The sequence below is a fragment of the Typopeltis vanoorti genome, chromosome 5 (assembly GCF_054136105.1).
Source record: "Typopeltis vanoorti isolate ZY-2024b chromosome 5, IOZ_Tvanoo_1.0, whole genome shotgun sequence".
Classification (NCBI taxonomy): Eukaryota; Metazoa; Arthropoda; class Arachnida; order Uropygi; family Thelyphonidae; genus Typopeltis; species Typopeltis vanoorti.
In genome coordinates this window covers 153,877,050-153,894,801 of record NC_143553.1, presented here as the reverse complement: position 1 = coordinate 153,894,801, position 17,752 = coordinate 153,877,050, and the positions used below count along the sequence as shown (strand labels likewise).

Below are 17,752 nucleotides of genomic sequence, written 5' to 3'. Positions count from 1 at the left end.
TAACAACCAAAACGTGGGCACAGTATTCTAAATTTGGATGGATTCCAGAAATAAAATTAATCAAATCAATATTAATTAAGTAATATTTATTAGTATTAGGATCTGTATATAATACTCATATAATTATGAAAGGTTTAATATTAATAAAATTGATATTTTCACAATAAATTTCAAATGTATTGAAACTAACATTTAAAAAGGACAAATACATATTTTTAATTAAATTTTAAATTTATTAATACTAAATCATTCATAATTATAATAGTGTTTATGCATAAATTAATACTAATATTATTATTAATGTTTAATTTAAATATTTATTGTACATACTGTAAACTTTTTATTAATTGTAATCACGAAACCCAACTAGGTTTAGAATACTGTTGTCACGTTTGAACTGCATCAAAAAGTTCTTTTGTTATTAAAAACATGACGCTATTTTTTAATAGATGACCCCCCTTCTCACAAACGCATTTCATTTCGGTTTTCACAGACCTATTTCTGCCTTATGCCTTTAATTTTCTTGTTTTTATGCACACAGTTCTAATGGCTTCCATTCTTTTTTAATTATTATTTCCTTTGAGCTTGTATACTTATGAGTAGATGCTGGCCAAAAGCTTAATACAAATATATAATTTCGTTTATCATTCATGAAAATATATTGAAGGATAATCAAACTATGTCAGAATAAAAGAATAAAACGCTAATTAAAACAACAATATTTTAATTTGTCATAGAAAAGTTTAATAGATGACACTTCTATAATTATTATACTCTAAAGATCAGAAATGACAAATTTCTTCTTTTAAAAATACTCTTATAGGAAGCTCAGCCAACGTAAGTACAATATTTTCTTAAGCAGTTAACAGAAACCCAGTTTCATCTAATTAGCCATTCCCGAATGGAAAATCCAAAAACAAGTGCTTCGTGCATCACCTTCGAAACCATAGTCATTGGAGATGAAAAAGATAAGTCTTGTGCAGCGACATAAAGATAATTAAAGAAATCGACGATGAATTAATGAACTTGTGTGTGAAAGATAAGAATGAAGTGGCAGCGTAACTGCACCGCTAACTAAGGAAAGAAACGTGAAGATGGATAGATTAAGTTGAAAGGGCGAAGAAAATAAAAAAGCGTTAATTAACCAATGTTTAGAGTTAGATGTGAAGAGTAAGTTCCGACTTAGAACCTAATGTTGGAAAATATAAACTTTAATCCCTCGTTAGATAATAGGAACCACTTCAGTTAAGAGAAAAATATTATATTATAATATAAATATTATAATATATCTTATACAGTTGAGGATTACTAACTACAAAGTTGTTGAACGAAAAATATTATTTAGTAACTTACAGCAGCATGTTAAAGGATCTATAACATATAAACCTTATAAGGACTGGCTTAAAGGGGCGAAGCAAGAATGCTTTTCATCTTCCCCGTTATCTGTAGAGGACAGTGCAGGAATAAGGTGTTATTGAGCTATTAAAGCTCTGATCATGGCTGGAGGGTAACAGCAATAGCCAAGCCTCAGTTAGAACTTCATTGACTACAGCATTACCCTCCAAGAGTATTAATCACCGCATCTCACGGTAGATTATTTCACACTCCCGAATCCTGAATATTTCACCGCATCTCACGGTAGATTATTTCACACTCCCGAATCCTGAATATTAAGCCTTATCCTTATATATATATAAGGATAAGGACTGGCTTAAAGGGGAGAAGCAAGAATGCTTTTCATCTTCCCCGTTATCTGTAGAGGACAGTGTAGGGATAAAGTGTTATTTTATTGAGCTATTAAAGCTCTGATCATGGCAGGAGGGTAACAGCAATAGCCAAGCCTCAGTTAGAACTTAATTTGGCTACAGCATTGCTATCCATTACTCTCCAAGGGTCTGCTCCATCATTACTTAAGCCTTATCCTTATTAAGCCCATCAATCTAGTACACTATATCTTAACTTATATAAAAATGTTTATGGTGTGTTAGTATTTTCATGTTGTTTAAGGTTAAATGCGAAAAATATATTCCAAATTAAAACTTTATATTTGGAAATACAAATTTTAATCCCTTATTTAATCAATAGTTCTTATACTGTTCGCGAAAAAGATTATGTGGGTCGCAGTCAACATTGATAAATATGAATAAATTAAATATTTAAAATGTTGAAATATTATACACGTGTAGGACACCTTTCGTTCTACCTTTTCTAACATTCGTTTTTTATCTGCATAGGTAAAGTTTGTAAACTACAAAAATGTAATATTATTATATTAGATATAATTAAGTGTGTATGCATTTTTGTAATAAATATATTCATTATTTCTATTTATTTAAATTTTATTTTATTTAAAACAGCTCAAACACTGACACTAGAGTATAAACAACCTAACTTAACTTGACCACTACTGCCAAGAGCGGCTAATGATTTTGTCTTATGGAAAGAGATCGTGGATTTAAAAAAAAAAAAAAAGTTTAAAAACCTGTGCATTAGATTATAGTATCCACTAGGATTAAAAGGAAAAAAAAAACATTTAAACACTTAATGTTGAACGAAACAAGTGACACGTTATTTAGTGTATGTATATTTTAACATACATTTACTAAAAACAAAAACAAGAAAAAAAAAACCCTATAAAATATTTGAAAGCTTATATAAAAAGATTTATGGTGTTGGAATATTTTAATAAGTATTAATTTACAACTAAACTTTTTCAAACTCTTATTTTACTTGAAAGAAATATTTTAAATATTTCAATATTTTATTTATTTTATCTCTTTGTAAGAAACAAAAATCTGTAGAACTGCATTAAATCTGGTCTAGTGACAATGAAGAAGAGTCCTTTATTACCAGTCTTCCTTTAGCAGACACATCAATATATCTTCCAAACCCAAAGCCAACAGCTAATGACTTTGCCGCCTTGTCTTTAACATTAGTTAAGTAATTAGCCTTCATTGATTGTTGACAGTAATGATTTTTCCACTGCAACTAATTGCACTAAAATGTAAGGTTAATGATGTCTGGCCTATGTGATTTGGACATTACACCGTCCTGAAAAGGAAATTAATTTCTTTTTATAAAGATATAACATCTTATTGGAACTGTATTAATGTTCGTTTACCCGACTTCTTCCCAATGGAGAAAATAATTTATTGTCGATTTCCTTCAGAAATAAAAAAATACAAACATTGCCTTCGTTAGCCAAATTAGGCTTTGCTTTTGAGGAATATCAACTGAGTTCAATGAAGAACGAAATAAAGAAAAAGAAATTAATTAAAAAAAGGAAAGAAAGCCAATATTTATTGCTGAAGTAAAGAAAGCTATATATACCTGTCCCTATTTAATTACACGTCTTGTTCCATTTGATGAAGCTTTATTGAAGTATTTATAAAATGTGATCAAAGCGACCTCTGTGAATGAATCATCGCATATTTTAACGTAAGGCATTAATTTATTATTTTTTAAGGCATAATTATTTTAAGATCTATTGGACAAAGTTTACTTTTCGCAATATTTCGCTTCTACCACTTCTCACTAAATTACAAAAATTAAAAATATCCTTTCGACAGACCATGTAATTAAGCGTTCATGGTTTTAATTATAACAAAAGTATTTTAATGACACAATTATTCAATTACTTGAGTGAAAAGGATGGATTGTGTGTTACTGCTGCTGCTTACATGATTTGTTAAAAGTTTATCCACCATCAAACAAATAATTCAATAGATAAATTCAAATGAATTTAAGTATACAAAACAAAGAAAAGTATCTGATATTTTCTTAAGTGTTTAAATTTTCCAAACAGTTCTGAATATGCGTAGTCATATAATTAAATATGTACATATATATTTTTGCAGTGTTTCGATGTCTAAGGAATGCAACAAAGGCGGGGACTCTCTGATGACAATTAACCAAGATGTATTGATTGAACTGGGATGGATATCTTGTTAGAAGAATTCCTTACACTGCTGGTTAAGCCAAACATGTACCGTCTGCTACACATCATGGATGGACTAGAAATACTGTCTTTTAATGTAACAGTTCCGATCGTTGGACTGCGACACGACATTGACCAATTGTACCTGCTAACCTGTCAAGCTATGAGATGAATCACCCTCAGAATCACTGCGTTGAACTATTCTTTAAGAGAGAGAGACAAATGTACGGAAGAAGTATGAGAGGTGTGACTGTACTGGAGGATATTGAAATACCCGTTAACTCATTTAGTGATTCTTCTGTTGATTACTTTTTTTTTGTTAATTTGGAGCTGTGATTCCTTGGACATTTATTCCAGACGTCGGTACGATTTCCTGTATTCACATACAACTGATGGAAATTGCAGTATGAGTTCTTTGCAATGAAAAAAGTAAGCATAAAGCTTTCGTGTGAAATGGGAGGGGAGAGTATTTGCACTGCTTGATGGACATCTTTCATTCTGGTTCATAATGAATACCACGTTGTGTTACTAGCCATTAGATTCAGGATACCATCATCAGTTGAGTAAATATCATGAAAAGCTTCAGGATAATCCCAAATCGCACTTCATGAAAACTCCGAACATTATGTTACATAAAATATCCAGAAAAACAGATCCGTAAACATACCACGAAGTAGTAATCCAGTCTAATGAGCTAAGGAATAAGAAAGTTGTTAACATTCTTGTTGCCAGATCTCCAGTAAATCTGCCATAAATAAACTTGCAGTCTGATCAGGTAGCATATGAATCCAAGAGATTGTCCCTAAGGAGCGAAGACGTCATTTCCTAGACTGTGCTTCTCTTATGGAATGTTTCAGAAACTTTGTTTAATTTATGAGATTTTTATAGGAACCTTAAGAATTATAAACTTCGTCCAAGAACCTATCAGAAATTCTCCAAGGATGGTAGACATATTTTATTTTCTAGCATCAGTGAAAAAACTCATAATAACTTTTTATTCCAGATTAATGATTAGATTCAAATGATCGGAAATTCCTTTGGAAAAAACCGCTTAGAGATACAGGTAAAAAACAATTCCCTCATCAGAATATTTTTCACTTTTATTATACTTTTCGCATGCAATGTTTGGAGCGTGCTAAATTTTCAAATACTTGAAGTTTCTTATAATGGATAAATAAAAAAGGACGAATAAAAAGCAAAAGAAAAAGAACGGATATTACTAAACTGAAAAAGAATAAGAGGATGTTATTCCACTAATTTTATTATTTTGAAGTGTTTTGGATTTTAGAAAAGCCTGAGGAGGGGGGGGTATTACGAGGCACAGATTTAAAATACATCCACGCAGACAACAAATATTCATCCTGTAGTATTGTAAGAAAATTCGAATTATAGAGCGAAAAAGAAAGGGAAGAAATATACAGAAGGGTCTGTCCTTTAATACCACATTTATCCTTTGGTTCAATTACTCGACAAACTTTTGTAGGACGTTTCAGCTGAAGGTAAAGCTATCTCCGGTCTGATATGATAACAGAAAGGTTTTCTCCAAAAAGTTAGCTTTCCATCCTGCTAAACAAATAACAAAAAAACACAGAGGGGTGGGGTATGCATGTTGCAGTAATGACAAAATACATCCAAAAATGAAAGACACAAAAGCTTAATTAATAAGGCATTAGGAAGATTTTTCCCTGATAGGGGTTGCAATTTTAAAGGATAACTATGAAGTGAATCCCCATCAGTGATATTTGTATAATTTCTCATACAGTCCCTGAAGAACAATTAAATTGTTAAAATTACAAAATTTGAAGAATGAATACGTACCTCCATCTTCTTTGTATTGTACCACGTATTGAGTAATAGGACTGTTCCCACTGTACGGTGCTGTCCATTGAACTTTAAGGCTCCTACTGGATATATCTGCTATTCTAACATCTTGTGGACTGTCCGGAGGTTCTAGAAAAATATCAAAGATTAAAGAGAACGTTTTGTTGCTATTATTATATTCATTTAACTTTCATTAAATGCTTAGAAATGCCAAGCGTTCCATTTTGACTAAATCAGAGAAATGCTCATGCGCAGTGCAGTGTAGTAAATTTTAATACAACAGGTAATCTGAAATCACCTTGCATAATTAACTGTAGGTTGGTATCGTCACGTCCAAATGCATTTGATGCCATACATGTGAAAAGAGCCGAATCCCTTCTGTCGGCACGATGAATAACGATCTCAGAAGTAACTCCCTTCGACAAAACTGTCTCCAGCAGCTCATATCTGAAGAGGAAAATATTCATTAGTCATCGTATGACATTATTGACGTATTGCACCATAGCATGACATTCATATAGTCATGCTATGGTGCAATTGTATTAAAGCAGGGTTATGAACTTTTTGTTTACAAGACTTCTTCCAAATAAAGAAACTGTATTTGAAAAAAAATCATATATATATATATATATATATATATATATATATATATATATATATATATATATATATATATATATATATATATATATATATATATGTTATTGCTTTCGTAATCATGCATGTGAGCTACGAAATAGAAGCTCACGCAAGTGAAAGCGTTCAAATTTGCATATAAGTTGACTGTATATTATTAGTAAGCTACTCCATGACGCACAAGTTAATTTTGCATATTTTAAATTTTGCACATTTTATTAGTAAATGACGCACAAGTTAATTTTGCATGCATTTTAAAACGTATATTTTTAAACAAAAAACTTCCTTAGCAGGAGTGGCTTAAAGGGGCGAAGCAAGAATGCTTTTCATCTTCCCCGTTATCTGTAGAGGACAATGTAGGGATAAGGAGTTATTGAGCTATGAAAGCTCTGATCATGGCAGGAGGGTAACAGCAATAACCGAGCCTCAGTTAGAACTTAATTGGCTACAGCATTGCCTTCCATTACCCTCCAAGGGTATTAATCACCGCATCTCACGGTCGATTTAACAAAAAACTTTTTAAAGTCCTTATAAGGACTGGCTTAAAGGGGCGAAGCAAGAATGCTTTTCATATTCCCCGTTATCTGCAGAGAACAGGGATAAGGTTATTGAGCTATTAAAGCTCTGATCATGGCAGGAGGGTAACAGCAATAGCCGAGCCTCAGTTAGAACTTCACTGGCTACACCATTGCTATCCATTACCCTCCAAAGGTATTGGATTGAATCTTCAGCCATCTATATATAGATGGCTGAAGATTCAATGTATATATACAATGTATCTATACAACGTATATGTATATATACAATGTATATACATTGTATATATACAAATGTATATATACATTTGTATATATACAAATGTATATATACAATTTGTATATATACAAATGTATATATACAAATATATATATACATTTGTATATATACAATTTGTATATATACAAATGTATATATACATTTGTATATATACAATGTATATACAATCAACAAAAAACTTGACCATTGACCATTGACGTTACTGACAGGATGGGTGAAGCACAAGTGCTTTTCATATTCCCCTTTATCTGTAATGAGAGTTATTTGGGAATGGGAGATTTGTGAGCAATTAAGCTCGCCCTCTGAGGGCAGTAGTGTTAGCTAGGATCAGTTGAGAGAAGAATAGCCTTCGGTCTTTTGTGTTTGTAGTAATCAGTCTCATTGTAATTGACAGCTTGCACGATTAATGGGTTTGAATGTGAACTTGACTTCATGAAGAATTTTTCTGCAAGATCACGAAGAAGAGAGGAGATGTATGGAGTGCCGGTTTCTCGGTGAATTTGTGAATTTCTGATGAACCACGGTGCATCCAGGATCATCCTAGGGCATTTGTTTTGGATTCTCTGTAATTTTGAAATGTTTGATCTTGAAGTGTGTACAAAAAACTTATTTAGTCCTTATAAGGACTGGCTTAAAGGGGCGAAGCAATATTGCTTTTCATATTCCCCGTTGTTTGTAGAGGACAGTGTAAGGAGAAGGTGTTATTGAGCTATAAATAAAGCTCTGATCATGGCAAGAGGGTAACAGCAATAGCAGAGCCTCAGTTAGAACTTCATTGGCTACAGCATTGCCATCCATTACCCTCCAAGGGTACCAATTTTAGTCGCCTCGTACGACATGCATTAGCTACATTGGTGCTATTCTTATCCCGGCAACCACACGGGTACACAAAAAACTTAATGTTGCCAATAAAGTTTTATAACTTAATATATAAAAAGCAAAATGGTGTATACACAAATTTTAACTAACTTTAACCAATTACAAGAAATATTTTTTATACTTTTGCTAAATAATTATAACATATAAAAAAAGAAAATGCTTTGTAGCCATTTGAAGTGAGAGCAAACAAAACTCTGAATGCTTCAATTGGTACTCTTAATAATAGTACCAATAACATCGCAGTAATAGCTTTAATATCTTAGATCGAACATAATTACTAAACTAAATGAGACATTCCACATCCTGTTTTTTCTTATTTTTTTTTACAGATGATCTACACTGATGTGCTGGTTCCTAGCACATGCATAATTTTTATTATGTTATCATGATAAAAACATTTATCATGTTTTTCTAGACACAAAAGTTCAGTTTACCAGGAACGTAGCAAATCACTGCAAAACCGTGGCAACTAGTAAAGCATTCAGGCATTGTATAAAACTATGACTGAATGTTTGTATAACAAAATATTGATTAAAAATATAAACCAAATTCCTACATTTCTATTAAGAAAATTTAGTGAACTCTAATTAAGAGATGAAGTGAAATGAATCACGTGATTTTCTAAGATACCTGGCATCAGACTGTGGATCAAATGATTGTTTATCCTTTAACCACACCACGGAGATCGGACGATCACCTAGCGCTTCGCATTTCAATCTGGCATCGTGACCTTTTCGGACTGTTTCTGCACGGAACTTTGTCCTGAAATGTGCTGCGACTGAAAAGAAATTAGTTTATTATTAGAAGAAGAAGAAGAAGAAGAAGAGTGAATTTTAGAAACGCTAGCCTATCGCCACACTTCATTCAAAAGTAAATTAATATAGCTCAAGTTTTAACAAATTTAAATTATTATTTAAATAAAATAATAATTTATTTCAAGTGGCCCTGATAGAAATCTTCATTTTTTTATTTCAGATTGCATCAGTTAAAATTATATTTCGGTGCACTTAAAAGTCTTCGATTTCGAATGAATCTTTTATAACCCCCCCCCCCCTCCTCAAACTCGGATTTTGATGGAAAAAGAGGAATTTCCAAAACTGCATCTTATAAGGCAAACTAGAAGGATCCATTGTTTCATGTTTAATGCCCTGAGCGTTACATTAAATATAACTTTCACTGCATCGTGCATGTGTACAATAAATTGAATATTTTAATATTCGTCTACTGTCAGAAAGTGTAGAGCCGATCTTTTGCATAAGTAAAATATTATATGCTGGTTCAGTTTTTATGTATTCGTGTAAAGCGAGCTATAGTAGCTAGCTGACTACCTACATATGTGTCTGGTGTTCATCTGATGAAACTTAATATTTAAAACTCTAAGGAAAATTGCATAATTTTCTTTAAATTTTTAAATATTTTGTATATAAAACATTTTAATATTAAATATAGCTTAAAATTTATTAAAAGATTTTATTATAATTAAAAGTATTAATTTTTACTTAGATTATTGTAAATGCACCTTTAAGAAAAATATACAATGTAACTTAAGTAAGTATAGTTTACATGTATAACTTCAAAGGTTAAGGGAATCCAATACTCTTGGAGGGTAATGGATGGCAATGCTGTAGCTAATGAAGTTCTAACTGAGGCTCGGCTATTGCTGTTACCCTCCTGCCATGATCAGAGTTTTAATAGCTCAATAACACCTTATCCCTACACTGTCCTCTACAGATAACGGGGAAGATGAAAAGCATTCTGCTTCGCCCCTTTAAGCCAGTCCTTATAAGGACTATAAGGACTATAACTTCAAAAAAAAGTTAAAATAAATTTCTTAATTAATAAAATAAAAATGCTAATTTCCTTGTTCAATATTTTTGCGAAACATTTTTATGTAAAATTTACATAGAAAAGTTTTTGTTGAAATATGAATATTATAAATATTTTCAATCAGATTTCTTTACCTTCCAAACTAAAATAAAAACATGCATCAATGTGAACGCTTAGGATAAATATAGATTATGCCTTTCCCATAAACGAAGTAATATTTTTCTATCATAGATATAAAAGAGCCAGGCTAGGGTCACAGTGGAAGAAAGTTAATTATACTAAAGATAAAACTTTCTAAAATTTCTTGTTTCGATAAAAACTGTATGGATATATATTAAATGTTTAATTTGCCGGCTTGGTTGACCGAGTGGTTAGCGCATCTGTTTTCCAACCAATGGATGTTTGTGATTGTCTTTAGGTGGAAGATAAATTTCATTTCCCCGCTTACTGGAGGCCTGAAGTGGCTTGGAAAAATGCATGTTGAGTCTCTAGAGAAGGTTTTCCTGAGTACAAAATAAATACATCAATAAAAATTTAAAACATACACGGCGGCCATAAATTAACTTTCCCTCTTTGGAGGTATCTGTAGCTAAAACTAATATACGGAATGAGACCACATTTTATATTGAGACTTTCGAAGACATGGGGAGATGAATTCCACAAAAAAAAAAAAAAAAAAAAAAAAAAAAAAAAAAAAAAAAAAATTAGTACTAAAAGTTTCCGGTAGGGGAAATTTCGGCGCTGGCGGAGTCGAAAGCAGTCAAATATTTGCAGTAAACGCAGGTAAAAAGGATTATGCAAATTTTACTGTGCGTACGTGAGAGCAGCGCCACCAATTCACTTAAAAAAGGGATTGGGAACGTTCAGGCAGTTATTCGAATGACTGAAGAATTGTGCTCAAGATGTATCCTACCTTGCCTCAGCGTGCTTCATTCAGCACATTGAAAATCGTGTGTGGTCCAGGGGACCCTGATTCTGATGAATAAAACATTTCCTGTGAATTCAATCACTACATTAATTTCTATCTCTCGCAAGTTGTTGTTTTAGTTTAATTATTATTATTATTATTATCATTGTAACGCGGCACATATCCAGCTGGAATGAGTGACGCGGCTGTCGCTTACGCCGTCGACATGTTATTATTCCATTTCATCTGCCTTTAATGTAATTATCCGCTTGTTTTCGGCTCCGCCAGCGCCAAAATTTAATCTCCCCATGCCTTCAAAAGTAAGTCTCAATATAAAATTTTGTCTCATTCCGTTTTTTTTTTTTTTTTTTGGTTTTAGCTACAGATGCCTCCAAAGGGGGATATGGCCACCCTGTATATAAAATATTAATATAAATTAATATTTTACTAATATGCTATAGGCTTACAACATTTTGGGAGTGGGGGTCACTGAAAATTTGTAGTTTTTGAATTAATAAAGCAATTTCATTGCTTTATTAATTAATTCTCGGTGTATTTAACATAAAAAGAGTAATTTTTATTGTCATTTAATTAATTACTGACTTTTCAAACTATGAAGTTATGCAGATTTTGTTCAAAATTCAAACAAAAACTTCACTTTATAAATAGCCATATATTTTAAACTTCGCTTAATCTTGTAATTAAAAATAATAATAATGCACCTACTTGGGTAAACGAGCAAAATATGTCTACTAGTTTCATTCTTCAAGGACTGGAAAGTGAGATCGATTGATTTTTCCATGCAATTATTTCACAATTAAGCTTCACTTCGCTCAATAAGTATAAAACTAATGATTCCTGGAAGTCATGTTCAAATGTTCTACCATTTATTTAACAAATACAATAAGGAAATAGTCTGTGATAATAGATTATAATGCATACAATATATGAACAAAAGAAAAAAAAATAACGGCAAAATTTCCAAGATGCTGTTCTTTAAAACTTAAGGAGAAAATAAAGAACATTCATGAGAGAGAGAAGATGTAAACAGATGAAAATATGATTTTGCAAAGAAAGAGTAAATGGAAAAGAGATGATACATCGGGGGAATTAAACATAAAATATAATAACAGATAAAGAACATACAAAATGGCCATTCTGGGTGAGATGTAATAATATAGCAATGAGAAGGAAATATAACAAGAAAAGCACAAATAAAGAAAGAAAGGGGAATACACAAACACTCGTTTAGTAAATAACTAGAAGTATTTGTGTCTGGAAAACATTTTTATAGTAGACAATTTTTACTCACCATTTACTGCTACCTTTATCACCTTGCTCAGTCCCTGGCCAATCCCGTTCGATGCTTGACACATATAAAAACCCGCATCCCTGTCGTCGGCATTGAGAATGGATAACGATCCATTCTCGAACACGTGCAACCGAGAATTACTGCTCACAGCTTTGAATTCTGATGGAAGATCACCTGAAAAGAAAACACCGTCATTTACACTCAGATGTCTAACAGGATTTAGAAAGTGTTTACAAGACTTAAATTAGACAAACAGGGAAGAAACTATGTTGAAATCAAGTGGGATGGCAACACTTCGCACTTCAAACGCTTATTTATGAGCTATCATAGGACCTACTGATCCAACACCCAAAAGAAAACAGAACAGAATTCAAATAAAGAGTATGCGGACGGAATAAGAGAGCAGAATTATAAGAAAATAGAAACAAAAATTCACCATAAATATATATTCAGATAGATGGAAATATATACTCAGATAGATGGAAAGAAGGAGGGAGGATAAACCAGAATAAAGGAAAAAGTAGCATCGATCAGAAGATGAAGAGAAACAGAAAACAGAAAAGAGAAAATGATGAAATATATTATAAGAGAGAGACAAATAAACATATAAGAAAGAGAGAAAGAAACATATATTAGAAAATGGTTGAAAAAATTATATGGCGGAGAGAGAGAAGAAACAAATAGTATAGAGAAAAAGTGACAATGGTGTAAAACGAAAGGCAGAGATAGAGAGGATATAAGGAAAAAAAGAGTGACGAATCAACAGGAAGAAAAAAAACAGGTACGATTTTATGTATATTCCACAGACGAAATATTAAAATCTATTTCATTTTGAGTCCTTAGTGGGCAAATCCTTGACTCTCCCCCACCCACGGTATTTCTGAAATTCTACTCCTGAGAATAAAAATAAAAACTTTCTCTTAAGCCTCCAATAAGAACAGTGATGGACTTACACCCTGATAATAAAAATCATCTACAGCCTATCTTTGAAAACATTTATATCTATGGACTATAAATCTAACAGGTGTGATGCTCCATCTAAGCAAGTGGTCAACACGAAGAGCGAAAAAAAGAAAGAAAAAATAGCATAGGAGAGAGAAAGAGAGAGAGAGAGAGAGAGAGAGAGAGGAGAAAACAAAATCAGTTTTCGGTTTTTAAATATTTTAAACACCAAAGAGGAAAGAATATTCAGTAGATTATATCACAGAGTTTTTATTATTTCATTTGGTTTAATCATTAATATCTTCCGTTGTTTTCGAAGGTAGATGGACGTTGCATTCATAACATTGATTTAAATTAGTATTTTGAATGATTTAAAAAAAAAACGAAATAACCTTTCCTAGTAAGCTGAGACACAACTTTGGGCATCCCTCTATTAATCGACGCTAACACTTTTCTTCTCGAAGATCCTGTTATAAGCAGAATGGTAAAAGTTAATTTTATTTATTTTTATTCTTAAATTTGTTACTGCCTCTTCAAGAAAAGAAAAAAAATAGCATTTAAAATTTCTCTCTCTAGGCGGCAGTAACAGGCATTTCTACTGTCCATCGCAATTTCCACTAAATACTTCCTAAACAAGTTTACCTACTTTCAGCGCTACCTAGTGTCACGTCGGTAACTTAATGTTTACTTGAAGGAAAATATGGACGAGTAATCAACGTACCACATTGCCTGTGTCTTATTTTACCGATAACAGGTGGCAATGGCAGCTTAAACGTCTGCTCGCGAGAAATAGCGCTCGCGTTTTTTCATCCCCCTGTCACCGACACTCCAAACAGGCTGTTCTGGAGTCTGACAGCTCCCTTAGCTCTCAGTGGTCATTTACCGCACTTCATCCTTTCTAAGCATCTCTCCGAATAGAGTAAAGAAGAAAAAAAACAGGAAAAGAAAAAAAAAACACCTTTCTCGTAAAAAAGAAATAAAAAACTCCGCGACGTAACCGAAGTCCACTAAAAATGTACTTCTATCCAGCGCAGCTGTAATCACAACCGAAGAGACAGCCTCCTAGCAAACGCACAGAAATAAGAAACCTATGGGCTACCAGCGGGGATTCCAAACAGCTTTCACGTTGACGGACGTATAATAGAAATCGCTATTCGACACATTTTAACGTCAGCACAAGGTATTAACATCATCCAAGAAATGATGCCACAGAAGAGATGCTAGCATCGTCTGAGAGTGCTGTCAGGAAAGAGACCCCAAATGCAATACGAAGCAACTTCGTAGGCTTATCTCCATAGAACCCATTATTCACTTATCTACCAATGAAGTCGTCCACCAACCGCATTCAACCTGAAGCTAATTTATAGTTAATAGAGGAATGAATTCATACTCACACGGAGACGTTTTCGCCAAACTCCTTCATCTATCGCATAGGAATCATTTATAGGTCATGTAACAATTAATGTTTTCGACTATCGAATTGGCGAAATCAACGGAGAACTATAATTATGTAATATACAGGCTTTACTGTTACTTCTTCCTATTCTGTTTCCAAGTAGAAGCTTACAGTCCACAATTAATTCTGTTAATTAGTCTTAATTTGTTTTAGAAGCTAATGCCTTTCGAGTAAATCTAATTTACAATTTACTGCAGGTCCTATTATAGAGTATTTCCTCTCTATAGAGAAATCTCAGCTAGAAATTACAATCGTGGTGATATAGGAACATGTGTTCAATTCTGAGATTGCTAATAATTCAATGGATTTGTGCTGAAACACAATCAGTAGTTCTGGTTAGTACATCACCTAGCAACGGTTGATTAGTTCTAACAATCCCAGCTAGGAAATCTGTAACTCAAATCGATAACAATAATAATTATTATTATTGGAACATAATAATATCTTCATTTTAATTGGATTTGAACATGTTCATATTTTATTTAATTATATTTTTATCCTCGCTATTCCATGTTTCTAATTCATATATACATTAGAAATACGAATATAATGATTATAGATTTCAGGAAATTATTTCTGTGTAGCTCCAACATTACCGCTAATGGAAAATCTTAAGTATTTTTGCTTCAGTTAATCTCTTTACCTACCAGTGAGGTTATAAATTAGACGTTTACCGTTACTCATTAAATTTTGTTTTAAACATACTGACAAAACTTATCTTAAAATATTGATTTGAATGATGATACATATTTGTTGCAAGTTTTAAGTTATTTACGTGATGAAAGATTTAGTACTGAACTAGTGAGATCGAGACAGTAATAGATTTGATAATAGGGAATGTGCAAAACCAATACATGTATATAAAAATATGAAACAAAAAGCAAGAACATGATACTAAAACAAAGAGAAATATCACAAATTAAATGACAATAAACATAGAAGACATACTATACTTGGATAACCAGCAATAATGAGTGTGCTGGCCATTTCGAATAAATCGTCATCAGATTTTTGAAGAAGAAAGTAGAAAACAAGTTATGTGCCTATCGTGAGGCTTAGTTTGATAGTAAAAGAGAGTAATTAATGTTGTATAATTGCAGTGTGGGTTAGATCATGTAGGGTCTGTGAGTGTTTATTGCGTGTAGATCTGTTCTTATAGCTAATGACTATGAGCAACGTAATTTGCTTTCATTTATAATATCAAGGTGTGTTTTAATTGTATGGCATGTAACGATATTTCGGTTAGTTCTAGGATTTGCTTTGCGGTTTGATGTAAGTAGTCAGGTATAGGGATATTGCAATCACAATAATGTGCAATTATTGTGATTGCACATTATCACATAGACCTGATTTCATTATATACTTCGGATCCGCGATCCGGTTATATTATATAGTATAGTGGATTCGATGTAGCTGATATCGCAACCGAGTTGATAGTTGAATTTGCAAACAACATTATAACATACTAGTAGTATTATTATCATCTGACCTCGATGGAGCGAACGGACTCATCGCGGGAATAATAGTACAGTATATCGGATTGTCGTTGTATGTTTTAGTAAGGTTTATAGTATATTATTGGTGATTGAAATCAATTTTGTAATTGGAATATTTGATGATACATTTGATGGCTATATGGATGTTATGAATATATACGGGAACTTTACACAGCTTTTTGGTATACTGTGTTGGGATGAGGGCGAACACGATTTTTTTTATTCTATTAAAAAATTCGCTGAGCTTATTACATTATTAGTGGAAGGATATCTGAAGAAGATAATTTTGTAAGTCCAGCTAAATTTTAGGCGATTACAAGCAGATTACTGACGATATCCAGGGTTTTGAGAATATCATTGTTATTATATAAGACATGAAGCGTCAAAAGAAGAGTAAACTGATATTATGTTAATTACAAAGATAATAAGTCGAAAGCCTTATTATCTTCTAATTAAATCCGGATCGAGGATCCGAAATATATAATGAAATCAGGTCTATGTGATAATGTGCAATCACAATAATTGCACATTATATTATGTTAATTTATTTGCCTAAAAAAGTCTTAGGCAAATAAATATTTCGGATGATAATAAACTTTCATTTTCACTAAGCTTCGCTGATATCAATAGTGGTATTGATAACTATAACTTACATTCATTATCAAACTGAACAAAGAACCAAAATGTTTTTAAAATATTCTATAAATTATTAATATATATAAATATTCCATCTGAATATTTTTTTAAATATTATAAAATAATTTTTCTATTTAAAAAACCTAAATATTTCCCACACCTTCTGATTTCGTCCATCTGACTTGTGGATATGGAAATCCATCTGCTTGACAATCAACCATAGCTTTCCTTCCTCTGATAACGAAAGTGTCAGCTGGATCTATCTTCCAACGCGGTGGAACTAGCGTGAAGAAAGGGTTTAAACATTTATAGCATTAAGTAATTTTTTTCGATGAGTATCAAAGTAAAATGCTCGATGGAAATGTTCTCAAAACTAATGAACTTTCCTGGAAAATAAACAATTTTCTCAAATAGATTTAGAAACAAAGCATTAATGGAAAAGAGATCTAAGAATTGCGTGAAAGCTAATGTGAGTTTGCTAAAGGAAATTAGAAAGAAAGAGCAGTTAGCTTGGCGTCTTCTTAAAGTGTTTTGCCTTATACTCTACAGTATTGTCAAATATATTTCATTAAATAAAGGTTTCAGAATTTAAGATACGAGATGTTAATAGTTTTTTCCATCTCCATCATTAAGAATCATCAAAATAGGAAATAGTAACTGAGGTTTCTATCAAACGACAAAATTTAGAGGACATTTATTAGTTCTTTGTTTGTTCATTTGCGAAAGTTCGTCCTCTGAAATAATTAAATGGATTTTTTTATCTTGATATCACGAGTTTATGCAGCATATGTTACGAAATCTGACAGACGTGTAAAAAAAACCTACCATCTATCACTTCTTGCTTGCTATCCCCTTGCTCATCTTATTTATTATCCAATAAATGACATTTTGAATAGCCTCTTTTTGACATCAGTGAGCACACATTAACAACATCTTCAAATAACTTTAATAAATAACAGGTGTAGCATTGTGTCATTTTGGAGGACGAATTTATCCAATCTTCAAACCTTTATAAAGTACTGACTTTCCAAATAAGTAATCACCTTCTATCAAAAATGTATCAAAGGAAATTTATGCAACTAAAACA

The 17,752-nt window shown here is 32.2% G+C and overlaps 1 protein-coding gene across 1 annotated transcript in view; it reads right to left on the bottom strand.

Annotated features, from left to right (window-relative positions):
* Window positions 1-17,752, bottom strand: part of LOC150106953 (cell adhesion molecule Dscam1-like) — a 330,596-nt gene that overhangs the window by 46,534 nt on the left and 266,310 nt on the right. Inside the window, exons 10-14 of the mRNA XM_090392842.1 lie at window positions 16,826-16,945; window positions 12,136-12,309; window positions 8,720-8,867; window positions 6,057-6,205; window positions 5,756-5,887 (exon numbers count right to left, since the gene is read on the bottom strand). Coding sequence (XP_090248968.1) covers window positions 5,756-5,887; window positions 6,057-6,205; window positions 8,720-8,867; window positions 12,136-12,309; window positions 16,826-16,945 — 723 coding nt within the window. The remainder of the gene's footprint in view (window positions 1-5,755; window positions 5,888-6,056; window positions 6,206-8,719; window positions 8,868-12,135; window positions 12,310-16,825; window positions 16,946-17,752) is intronic.